The sequence below is a fragment of the Euprymna scolopes genome, chromosome 28, assembly GCF_053919585.1.
Source record: "Euprymna scolopes isolate OS-2025 chromosome 28, ASM5391958v1, whole genome shotgun sequence".
Classification (NCBI taxonomy): Eukaryota; Metazoa; Mollusca; class Cephalopoda; order Sepiida; family Sepiolidae; genus Euprymna; species Euprymna scolopes.
This window is the reverse complement of record NC_136509.1, coordinates 69,958,884-69,972,673: the sequence shown is the minus strand read 5'-3', so window position 1 is coordinate 69,972,673 and position 13,790 is coordinate 69,958,884. Positions and strand designations below refer to the sequence as shown.

The 13,790-nt window shown below is 33.7% G+C and overlaps 1 protein-coding gene across 1 annotated transcript in view; it reads right to left on the bottom strand.

Annotated features, from left to right (window-relative positions):
- Positions 1-432: 432 nt before the first annotated feature.
- The window catches only part of LOC145249412 (centlein-like), a 157,065-nt gene continuing 143,707 nt past the window's right edge, over positions 433-13,790 (bottom strand). Inside the window, exon 4 of the mRNA XM_080110965.1 lies at positions 433-597. Within this exon, the coding sequence (XP_079967091.1) occupies positions 433-597 (165 nt within the window). The remainder of the gene's footprint in view (positions 598-13,790) is intronic.

The following is a 13,790-nucleotide window of genomic DNA, read 5'->3' as shown; positions in this document are numbered from 1 at the left end:
CATCATGATTGTTGGATAGTGGAGGAATGGTTGATTGCTTATTATTTATTACACTGTTGGAGATTTTCCGGAAATCTTAAGTTCCTAATTTCTGTGCTTCAATGCATTTTCTGGTAGTTTCAGTGTATTCTTTCTTAGCTGTCACTATTTCTTTATTGCAATTACTTCTAGTTTCTATAAATTTTTGTCTGTACTGGACTAGTGTCGAATAAACCTGCTGTATGCATGCTGCCTTTGAGCAATGGCAGCTGTGCAAGTAGAAGTAAACCATTAGGGAGAGTGGGTTTGCTATAGAACATCCATGTGGGAACATGTGCATCAAGTGCCGCTTTGAACCATTCGGTAGTCTCATTTGCACACTGTCCTGCAGTAAGAGAAAAGATATTTCCTCATGGGGCATCTCTTCGTCAGCTTTCTTATAGTACCTTATCTTCAGCTTTGGGTTGTGATGTCTACCATTATTACAGCAGGATCAGCATTCCCAAGTCGGCTACAGCCATTCGTTGCACAATCGTTGGGAACTGTGGTCAGAAATAGATCTAGAAGTGAGTCTTGTTGATCTTGTCGATCTGGGAGACAGGGCGGGAACTTAACTGTCTGTGATAGGGAATGAGATACAGAAAAGCGATATGTCATGCTACTAGCCGCATCTGTGTAAGTAGAGAAACCAAGCTAATTACTGTGGTGGACATTAAAGTCAGCAAATATATGCAGTTGCTCACTAGTATCAATGGACAGTGTTGTATCTATGCTGTCAGAGACTTGGTTGATTAGGGTGCAGTCCTGGGTCGAGGGAGATCTGTAGATAAAATATAAGTAGCTAACGCTATGTTGCAGGTTAAGTCTAAAGCACATGAAGGCCTGGTCGTCTGATTCTAGATTTGATTCTCTAGTCAAGAGGAGGATGTTTCAAATATAGACTCAAAGTCCGTGCATATGTCTATCTGAATCTTTATGGCAAAGTGGAAGATAGTTAAAAGTTGTTAGAGGAGATGGAGGAGTATAGATTAGTTTTACTTAGCGCCAAGATATCCAGGGAGTGTGTAAGGAGAACATGATGATGATAGCTGTAGAATTAAGTTTTATAAGTCAAATTAGTCTACATACGTTTATGATATTCAAGTAATTTTTAAAATAAGTTAATAATCATAAGTCTCTTTACACGCATGGAAGAAGTAAATAGACACCCTTATTATCATTAATAATGGAGTTTCCTGATAAAGCAATAGGTGTTAGACATCAATTAATATTCTCTAAATGTCATTTTCATTGGAATGTTTTATAGAAAATAATATAAACACAGCCTTCCATTACTAACAGGGAAACCCGACGCTGCCCGGGATTGGATTAGGATCAATACTTCCAATGCTTTTATTGTCATATCATATCATGTCGAAATCAGTGAAATTGCCTATTTTTCAATCAAATAGATTATGTGTTCTAGTCAGGGACTCATCACAATGCACTTAAAAAAAACCTTCACATCCTTCTCTGAAGTGACTTAGTCCACAATACATTGCACTGTAGAGAACCTGCTAATTTTATAAAATTATTTTTATATAATGGCTTGAATAAAAGTTTAAAATCCAATAGTCAAGTATCATGGTCGATTGTGCTCTAAAAAGAAACATTAATTTCGAATGCGCACCTGTCTTATCAAAGAATCGACTGTTGATTTTATATTCTACTTGTGTGGTGATAAAACTTCTAAAATGCAGTTGTGATGTTTAGTGTATTGGAGTGTTAACATTGGTCAAAATCGAACTATTCCTTTTTTAATCAGATCTTTTAATTAATTTTTGATACTTCTCAGAGTCATTCCGATACAAAACTTATCTAAGAACACTACCAAGTAGATAAAATACATTTGAGTTTAATTTTTAAAAAAATCAGCCCTGCTGTTTCGGAGTCCATAGGGAACGAACTCATACACAGAGACAAAGTGCCTTTTATATATATGTAGAGACAGAGATCTAAACACACAAAGTCAATTGAACCAGTTTCGGCTTTTGATTTATGAGATCATTTATAGCATAGTTAATAGCAAAAATACATACTATACAATTTTAACAACGAAGATGTCTTTCATAGATAGCCTTACAAGTTACTAATGAAATCAGTTCTCACAAAAGCTGACACTATTCTTTGCAGAACGGTAAAAAGAAAAAATGTTATTCAATGCCAAGCTGAAATTCATTTTCTTTTAAAATATGATAAAGCCCTGATAATTATCGAAGGATAGTATATACATACACACACATTATATATATATCGGATCAACATTCAATATATATAAAAAAAAAAGATAAAAATAAATGAAAACTCTGAGCGAGAGGAAGGATGTGACGTCACGGTTTTCACAGACAAAAGCGCCAGCTGTTAAATTTACCATCTTTGCCCAGATAATCACATATTGTCATGAGCAGTACAAAATTAAAAGCAGGTTCTTTTTTATCTCTGCACCCTCATCCTCATTCGTTTAAGGATCTATTTATCCTCTACAATTTTGAGGTCACCTTTTTTTTTCTTTTTTTTTGGTAAGATAGAAAAAAAGAGGTCCACCACACCGATTGATAATGCACATCTGCTGTGGGCACTGCTGATTGGTATTGATCTTCATTTCTATTGATTTTTTTCAATATCAGGAAGAAATATGACATCCATAAATAATTCTTATTCAAAAACTGAATTAAATGCTGACTATCGTTCTATATTTATTCCCCTCCTTTTATCATTACGCTTCCTGCTTTATAAGGTTGGCTCGCTTGGAGATAGGACAACAAAATGACTTTTCAGATCAACAGTAATTCGAGTTCTTGTTAGAATCCCCATCACCACTAATATATATATATATATATATATATATATATATATATATATTATAAATACTAGTTTTTTGATACCTGCAGACACTCGTGTTTCACGATTGTGCAATCATCAGTGTAGTAAGTGATAATTACTGGTGGTTTGGAGATTCAAAACTAGTCAACAAAGCTAACATTGATTTTGCAGTCTAGCGCCTTTCCTCTCAGCTACAGACAATTAACATTTAAATTGAACGGAATCAAGTACGTTTGAAGCCATGTCAGCACGTTGTCATAATCAGCAATCATGATGGTATTGAACAACAGGAAGTTGGAATGATACGCATTTGTTAGTTGACCGCTTTTTTCTCAATTTACCAAATAGTGCTCAACTTCAATTTCTTAAAGGAACCTTATAACTATAGGATTTAAAAAAAATAAATATTAATATTTTTCATACTTATAGACACTGGAATTTCATGCTTATTCAATCACCAGTGTAGGAAGTGATAACTGCTGTGGGTCGAGATATTCGAACTCATTCAACAAAGTCAATTTTGGCTTTGCAAGCTAGCGTATTTCCTTTCAGCTACTGACAATTAAAGTTTAAATTAAAAATGGATGAAGTATTTATGGAGCAATGTCAGTGGGCTGTTATAATCAACAGTCATGAGAGTAGCCAACAACAGGAAGGGGTGGCATTTTGTTGCTTTTCAGGTTAGTCGAAAGAATGTACAACAAGGAGACAAGTGATATGAGTTTATCAAAGAAAATTACATTAAAATACTTGTAAAACAGACACAAGGATGCCACATTGTGGTAATAAGACTGAGGTTAGAGCTTGGCTGACAGTGTGGCATCTATTAGATTTGAAACATTTTGGACTCTAAGAATGAGAGACTAGTGGTAGATGCAACAGCCCCTCTTTTCAAATATTGAAAGAGATACACATTTATTCTGCATATATATTGAGACAGCTCATCTTTTCATTGAAACAAGTTTTGCAGTGAGCTGTCATATATATATATATATATATATATATATATATATATATATATATATATATATATATCAGAACAAGTAGTTAATAAAACATGTTAAAAAAACATTTTTTAGTCCTCCGCGGATTAAGGACTATCCACTTATTTAGTGTTTCTTTTTTAAAATTAAATATGTTTTTAACTCTTTTTCAAAGTGTTTTTTAACATGTTTATTAACTATTTGTTCTTATTATAAGCGCTATCTCCTATTTGGTTTTATCAAGCTTTTACATCTGGTTCAGATTACTTTATAAATATTAATTCTTTAATATTTATAATTTACGTTAGTTTTGCCATCTTGGATCATTTTGGTAAACTTAACTGTAATTCTTATTTTATATATATATATATATATATATATATATATATATACTAGCTGCATATACTCATCGTAGCTCGGTCAAAACATATTGCCGGGCAGAGAGATTAGTCACAGACTATATAAGATACACCAAATCTAATTTGTCACGACATGTTAGATTTAGGAAAGCATAAAACACATCCATCTTGATCTATGAAAATCAAACACAAAGTAACTGCCATAGCTTAAGCTTAAAGAGAGAATAACTCTCATAGCTTAAATACATAATCTTACTTACGGTTTTAAACGCTATTGTTGTCAGCTATTGTGTTAAACATTAATTAAATTGAAAATAAATTAAACCAACTAATCCAAATAATACAAAAAAATAATAATCAATCCTCATCTCAAAAATATACAAACATCATAAAAAAAAGAAATAGACATGGCGCTATTTGTGTGTTGAATTTGTAACGGATATGTTCGTTGGGAAAGCAAAACCCAAACATTTTTCCTCATTCATGACTAACATCCAGTGTGAATACCCCTGAAACGATCAGGGGTTACATCACGAGAAAATCCTGGTTAGTTGTCCAAAGTAGCATGAACTTCACCAAACGCAACTAAAAAAAAATCAAAAACAATGCAAAAAAGACTCCACTTTAATGATCGGAGGACAGCAGTTCGGAAAGATCTCAACAACCATAAGAAAGAGGCAGTCGTTGGATTTTTTGTCACCCTCGGAGGGTATCTGTTCACAGAAACTCGAACAATAAAAAAAAAATAGAAGGCAAAAATAAAGACGTATCAAATGACTAACACTGAATATCTCAGACTCCCTGATCCAGTCTGGACATAAAGAACGAACTTAAGCACAGGAAAGTCCTACAAAAGCTAAAAAAGTTGCTTTGGGATCTTCTTCTTAATAATAATAATAATAATAATAATAATAAAAAGAAGAAGAAGAAGAAGAAGAAGAGGAAGAAGAAACAGAAGAAGCTACAGCAGCAGCAATAACAACAGCAGCAGCAGCAACAACAACACTGAAGAGTATCGCAGGCTCTTCAATGACAAATATAAACAACTGACTCAGAGTAACACGATCTAATCCGCCCAAAGGATCTTGGGGAGTCTGCAGGGGAGAATTGTCTCCTTGCTGCCATCAGATGTGAGGGAGAAGATGCTTATTGGGATCTCTAAGGAAAAAATAATGAACTTGATAATAAAACTGAAAATTCCAACAACCTACTTCGTAAGGGAACATTACACCGTGTGGGATAAATTTCTCTAAATGCAACAAGACGCTGAAAACTCGAAGCCAAATATAGCATGGAAAGGACTAAAATGCAATCCTGAATACATGTCAAAATAGAGGATGAAAGTGTCTGTCCTTGGCAACCCATGCTGCATTAGCTCCGTGACGTTGAGTTAGTTACACTCTTTAAAATGATACATAAAGTAAAGGTATTATAATGTAAACTTATTTGAAAATGCATCATTTAAAATCCAAATTTAAAATTCCGTAAGAAATTTCTCATCAACCTAATAATTGTATAATATTCATTTCAGATTCGTGTGTGCGTATTACACATATTCAATACAGTCATAACTTATTTTATAGTCTCCATCTCTTTTGGTGGCTGAAATGAAGGCATCAAACCGCTGCATCATAGTTTACATATCTTTATTTCCATGATGTCCCGTATCTAGGAGTTTGCATACTTCTCTAATGGTCTACATTTTTCACTAATTGTGGTTCACTGGATGCTTCCATGGACGGTCGGGAACCAAATCTCTTTCGAGCCCACAGCTCAGTGGCTCAACTCAATCCCTCATCCATAAGATAACTGACAAACTCAGACTGCCGTCTCTCTTACTGACGACCTGACTATATCAATATTTTACTTCCTCATTCTTCTACGTCAGCCTTACGTCACATAACTAGGTCAATCGTATTGTTTTTTTGTTAATTGTATATTACTGTTCTAAATTAAAATTCCGATCGTTTATTATAACTATTTAACTGCTAATATTTTAGTGTTCTAAATATCTATCCTTTTTCAAAATCATTTTTCTCTTAGTGAAATATTCCATATTTCAAAACACTGAACAATCATAGTCGCATCTCTCACTTCAATCTTGGAAGCTCACATTCCTGCCCAGGAAGAGAATGCCTTTTAGGTTCCAAAGGCCCAAAACGGGCGACAAAGACGATACATAAAACAAATTGAAAGCTTTACCCATGTAGAGAATCCCCAAAATTTCAAGGAGACCCAATGCTGATAACATTTGTCGGCCAGGGCAAGGGGAGTAAATGGAAGTCTATGTGGTGGATAATTACAACAGCAAATGGGGAAATCCTGGAGCAAAATTTGGGAACTGAGGAGTACCACCATTCACAACATTAGCTGTGAAATGCAAAGGGAGGATGCCGCTTTATATTCACGCCTCTTTATTCAGCAAGAATTGGAATACACTCTACTAAAGCTGGTAAATTTCAAAAATGCAATCTGGACGTGACGACACCTTAGAAAAACTATATGCAATAAAATTCTGTTTTAAACTTGGCAAAAATGCCGCAGAAACGTATGGAATGCTTTTGGACCATTTTTTATGAATCGACCATCAATTTTGGAGTAGGATAAAAGACTCAAGTAAGGCAGGGAATCTGTGAGAGATTATGTGAGAGGTGTGGGAAGATTAAGGAAGTCAGAACACTAAAGTTGATTGGACAAATAAAGAATTTTCTGGATAAGGACCATAGTGTGCCTATAGAGACAATAAGTGCACAGTTTGATGTCAGTGTAGGAACTGAAGATGCAGAAGATTTGTACAAAGTTTGTCTCAAGAGTGCTCAGAGAAGATCACAAATTATTTGATAAAGATGGGCATCAAGACAGTTCCTCACCCTCCCTCATGTTCCCAGACATTGCTTCTTGTGATTTTTTTGTTATCTCCTAAGCTTAAGAAAAACATTAGAGCTGTCATTATGAGACAATTTAGGAGGCTGTTACGAGTCATTGACACAGTCCCACAAAAGAACTTCCATGAGGGCTTTCCAGAAGTTGTTGGAATGGTACAAGTGCATTGCAGCCGGAGGAGATTATTTCGAAAGAGACTAGAGTTTCATTTGTGTACTATCAATAATAATACCCAGAAAAAATGTTTGGAAACTTATTGAAGGCACCTCGTAGGGAACAAGATACTTTTTGGAGTGGTAGAATGATCGATCTATCTTACCAGCAATATTGGCAACGAATCGGATGGAAATCTTCCATTTTAGGTTAGAAGTCAAGGTCAGACTCTAAAGCTTGTCACAGCAGGGTGCTTACTCAAAATGAGAGCCGTGGACTTGAAGACAACTGTGTTTTAGTTTGAAAAGAAATAGTCCTATTGTAATGTGTTTCACATATATATTGCCATATCTGTTAAACAACCTTTTTTTTCCATCATAAATATACAGTCTGATATATGTGCATTTAAGTGATGTTATTAGTTTTTTTATGTCCGTATATATAAGATAATGAGAATCGCTTTAAGTTAGTATTTTATTTATAATCAGGTTCTCTTTTTGAGTGTCACTTATTTTGACAAACTCCTACAACTAACTTTCATCTTAGACCTGAAATGGAGACTTAAATCAAATCTGTTACGAAAGTCGCTGGAAAAATGGTTGGCTCATTCTATCGCCCAAGATTCCTGAGACAAGTCTCAACCTGTATAAGAGTTGGATACTGCCCTAATGGAATACTGGGACAGCGCATTCAGAGAAATTTTTCTGCCTAGATAAAGTGTGGCGTGACGCCTAGCCTTAATAGGTCCAGTTTGGATGACGATAGCATCTTTGTGCATTACCAAGAACCACACAAAGATTTAATATGAATTAAGTATAAAAGTTATATTTTAGTTAAGGATTGGTTGGTTGATTGTTTTTGTTTTAGGGCATATCAACCTTTTCGGGTTATTTAATGCCGAATCCAAAGATTTTGAAGAAAAATTTTGTATTAGAATATATTTGTTGTTTTCAAGTCGGTTTCTATTTAACCCATAGTTGGAACACTAACAGGTACTCCCACTCCGGGTCAGAGTGGACCTGGGAGCAATGGTAATTAAAGGGTGGCTCCACACTCCCCAAAGCCCACAAGCTGGGGCCTCACCACTGGATATAGTTTAAGGTCATATCCAGGACCTTTAGTTAAAGAAGAAAATGAAGAATATATTCTAAACATTCATGCGTATAAAAATAGAAATAACTGAAAAACTGAAAGAATAAGAGGGTCACCAGTTAACAAGTGCTAACTAAAATATAAACAGTTTTGTGCATGACAACTGGAGAAAATTAAGATTTTATAACAAAATTTTTTTATGTTACAAGAATAAAAATATTTAGTAAATGTTCATTTATTCAAATGCGTGTTTATTAAAGAGAATCGAGTAAATAGTCACAAGTCAAAATATGCATAAGATGAATGATATGTTATAGTATATATATATATATATATATATATATATATATATATATATATATATATATCATAGGTGTTTATGCAATTCATTATTATTGCTTTGGGACGTGCATTTCCTACGCTCTTAGAGTACTCTTGGAAATATAGGCGACAGGTGTCATCTGGGAAAAACCTTATTTCGTCACTGTTCTCATAGAAGGTCCTACATTCATGTCAACTCATTATTTTGACACACAATCCCATAAGAGATTTCTTGGATTTCGGGCCAAGATCAAAGTGTAGTATCTGTTCTGATACTATTTTTTGTTCTCTGTAAAGGAGAAATCCTTCACGACTGAGACAATTTAAAATTTTTGTTCCTTTCTCCACATTAAAAAAACGACTTGGTGTCTAATTTTGCTCTCATGAGGAGGCAAAGTAAATAGGAACTCATTATTTTGACACAGACTTATTTTTAGGGGTTGAAAATATATTGGGCTAACAGGTTCCTGTGAAAACAAACTTGCTTTAATAAGTGATGAAGAAAACGAATTCCTATGAAGCAGAGAAAGAAAGTAACATTTAGAGTCATTTGCTTTTTTTAGTATTAGTTCGAATCACTTCAAGATTCAGTAGCCATAAGAATGCAAAATTGACTTAACAGTCTAGTGGGAGATGATCTCTTTTCGTCTCTATAGTTGCTCGTATTTCCCAATTTTATCAATATTTCCACAGTGGGTATTCCACTTAGCTCAAATATCAAGTTTCACCCTTTAAAATCTCAGCAAAAACTCGTCTTGCTATTACCATTGATAATAACTCTTTCTTCCTCCATGTACATAAAATCAAACAGAATTTTCATTAATAGAGCTTCTTTCCAGGAACTTCTCATCCGTGGAACATGGTACCATGTGACTATTTTACTGCAGACTACAACGCGAACGTTTTCACGTTCAATGTCAACAAATATCTATTGATTCATCCTCTGAATTATTCAAATATCGTTCTGAATTCTTTTATAGCACTGTTCCATTATTCAACTGATAATCTCTCTAACCATTATGATCCTTGAGTGGTTTTGGGCTTTGGTAAATGGTGATTTATATATATATATATATATATATATATATATATATATATATATATATATAAGCTTTGTATACAAATTCCTGAAGAAAATTGAAATTATAAAGCGATATACAGCAAACTGATTTTTCAGATACATTCTTGCTCAAAATGTCAAAGTTTGGCTGCAACTCAAAGACATCTGCAGGATAAACCACAGTTGAATTCAGATGTTTGATTTCTACAGCTAAAGGAAAAAATAAAAAAGTTTTCGTGATAATTATGAAAGACATATGCTTCCAGCAACAATAAACACAAGCAAAAAAGGTGTTTTACATATATGGGTGTCTTTGAAGTGACTTCCAGAAACAGGAACCAGGTCTAACTGAATTAAGAAGTATCACATATCCATGAAGAAAATAATGCAATAAAAATCAATTATCCAAATTCGGTTACCATAGAAGATGTCTTAGAAATTATTACAACAAAAGAAGTGTGAAATGGAAAAACAGGCAAGAATTTTATTTTTTAAAATGCAGTCGGGATTTCATTAAAATTATTTGTGGTAATAACATTCGGGCTTAGGTGAAAAGAAACTGAGGCATGGAAACTATTAATGCCATCACTTTTCGCTGAATGATTTCATTTACTATCATCAGCATTTGACATGAGAAATTGCTAGAATCAATCGCGATCAAAAGTCAACAGCGTGATTGGAAAATTCCGTTTTCACATCAGCTATAATAATAATAATGATGATGATAATGATAATAATAATAATGATAATAATGATGATGATAATAATGATGATAATAATAATGATAATAATAATAATGATTATAATAACAATAATGATTATAATAACAATAATGATGATGATAATAATAATGATGATGATAATAATAATGATGATGATAATAATAATGATAATAATAGTGTCAACATTTTGGTCATAAGACAATATTATTATTAGGGCTATGGCAAGAGAATATTCTTCTCACTGCTTTGCCTCTCTAGTATATATCCGATACAGTTGATCAATCGAGAGTCACATCACTATCTAAAAACATATACGATATTAACTGATATATATTCGAGAGTCAAAATAATGAAAAGAATATTCTCTTGTCATAGCCCTAGTTATTACACTGTGGCGCTTCTTGCTCATGAGAGATGGTGGGGATTGTGAGAGAGAATGGGAAAAGAGAAGATACAAAGAAGAGAGAGAGATAATAGAAATGGAGAAAAAGATAAATACTAGGAAGATATAAATAGAGAGATAATGGGAAGGGACAGACAATGGAATTAGGGGAGACAGAGAGGGGGAGAGAGACGGGAAAGAAGAGAGAGGGGAAATGGAAGAGAGAGAGAAAGGAAAGGAGAGATAGATAAGGAAAATGAGAGAGATAAGGGAAAGGAGATAGAGATAGAGAAAGGAGAGAGAGGAAAAGAGAGAGAGAAAGGAAAAGAGAGAGAAAAGAGAAAGAAAAGAAAAGAGAGAGAAAGAAAAGAAAAGCGAGAAAGAAAAGAGAAAAGAAAAAGAGAAAGAGAGATAAAGGAAAGGAGAGATAGATAACGGAGAGATAGAGAGAATGAGAGAGAGAGAGAGAGAGAGTGAATGTGTGGGAAGAGAAAGATAGAGAGAAACAGAGTTGGAAAAGTAAAAAAGAGAGAAGTGAGAAAATGAATGAAATATTTCATGACCTAAAGCCATCCAAATTTCAAGATAAAAGGTCCCATAAAACAAACGAAAGACATCGAAACCCTTTTTGTAAATGGATACAATTTCACTTCTTATCTTGATAATTGATCAGAGCAAAAGAGAAAACAGCTTCCAGCAATGTGGATCGCTTCTTCAAGATTAGTCCCCCTCTTTTATAAATGTTAGCAACAAGAAACCGCGAGCACGGAACAGTTTGCAATGACTTTTTAATGTTTACGTTTTTATTTTTTTTAAATAGTCTAAGATTGATGTTAACATCTAGTGTACGATTTCTTTGTTTTAGAGAATAGATTCTATTTCGTGTTTTGTCTAGAATAAAATCTACCATTAAACCATGGACAGTCCGTGAAAACAATAGAAATTAGCCAGGTTTCTAATCTCTTCGCTGATTTCAAAGTTCGGATCATTAACCATTTTTAGATGGAATCATATATAAATAAATCTTTTATAAAGCCATATCGATGCATATAATTATAACAATAAAATGTGTTAGCAAATTGTTAAGAGAAAATTATGTTTTAAACACAATATTGCAGATTAAAACTAAATTTATAAGTCAAGACAAGTTGTGCTTTTGTTGTAAAAATAATGATTAGTTAAATTCCAATGATCAAAGTCCAGTGCTATATATATTTTGCAATGACAGACTTAATGATGGTTTTACAACCGCCTTTTATTTACTATATATATATATATATATATATATATATATATATATATACTGTGCAACCAGCAGTAATTATCACTTCTTGCATTGATGATTGCGAAAACACTAGTGTCTCTCTATATATATAGAAAGCCGTGCTAATAACGTGTTTTTTTTTTTTTCAATTTAGATTACAAGCAATTTCGGCATTTTCAGTTTTTTCAAAACTCACAAAAGCCAAACACTTTAGAATTGGCACGTAATGTATATGAGTACGCCTGGGTTTGTTTTCACAATATTATTGGCTGGCTAAGCTATACATACCGACTTGCAAAACAGCTTAGGAGACATGTCGAAAGATCTGCTGAAAGCCTTATGCGTAAGGATGTACTAACTCTGACCACGAACACTAGTTCAGTAAGGCGACTTATTAGATAATTACTCGGATACCATAGACCACTCAGCTACTTCAAGCAAATATATCCTTTCTGTAAAAAAGTAATCTCGAAAATAAATAATGTTAACTGGTGGCTATGCGCTTTAGATTTTATGTATTTTTTTCCCAATATTTCTCTCCTCTTTCAAATAAATCTGTCTTATGACTTTTAATTGATTTTTGTTATTGCTTTTGTGTTCTTTTAATGTAAAAGACACGTTTACTAGTTCTAATCGAAATATATATGTTTCTATCGATCTCTGTACAAACATATTGTTGGTTTTCTATTTACGCTAGCAATTGTCTTTTAGGAAAGATTTTTTAAAAATTAAAGGCATCTTTCATTGATTTTATTTTTTCCAATGGCACAATATGTGACATATAGTCCTATTTTTAATGCATTTTCTTACTTATATAAGTAATTTTCAATAAATATTAAATAGAATTATTAGCAGTAAGAGCATGCCTCAGTAAAGAACGAGTATAATATATCTTTTAAAATTGAAAAGACACCTTGAAAATAAAAAATGAGTACTGGTGATTATGTTCTTTAAATGTTCTGTTTTTTTTTTTTTGTTGTTTTTTATATTAATCTTTCTCTATCCTCTTTCAAATAAATCTGTCTCCTGCTTTTTAAGAGACTTTTATTATTGCTTTTGTGTTCTACTAATGTAAGACATTCTTACTGGTTCTGATCTGAATGATATATGTTTTTATTAAACATTGTACACACGCATTCTTTGTTTTCCATCTCCAAAGTCAATTGTCTTTCATCGCTCATTCTTCGATCTATGGAAAAAAGAAACGGTTGGTTACAAGCATCTTCGCCGAAACTGGGTGGACAACCCAATTTCATCTGAGCCGGCACCACCTTACAAGACAAATGGCTAAAAGACCATTTTTTTCTGTTCTTCTGTTTGTCTTTTAGTTTCAATTCCGCTTGATGTTTATTCAATTTACTTCCAATTCATTCCTGATCCCCTCTTTTCCTGTCTGTCCATCTAGCTAGCCACACGCACGCCACCGAAATGAAGCTTCCACCGTTGAGCAAGTAAATCTCTATTTTACAGCCTCGAGTCGATTGTCGTGGCTGACAGGTAAGTATCCCAGGTTACTTACCCCACCCAACTTTATCATCGCACTTCATTTGGTTTGACTTTTCGACGGATGAACGGACACGCTTATTGATAGGGAGGTGACGATGTCTATACAATGCCTCCTCTCTTACTGAGACACATCTGCCGATACGATTGGCAGAGACAATGAACTCATCGTTTTCAAATTTACACCATGACCAAAGAGAACCTGTCCACAAACTAATGTAGATTAA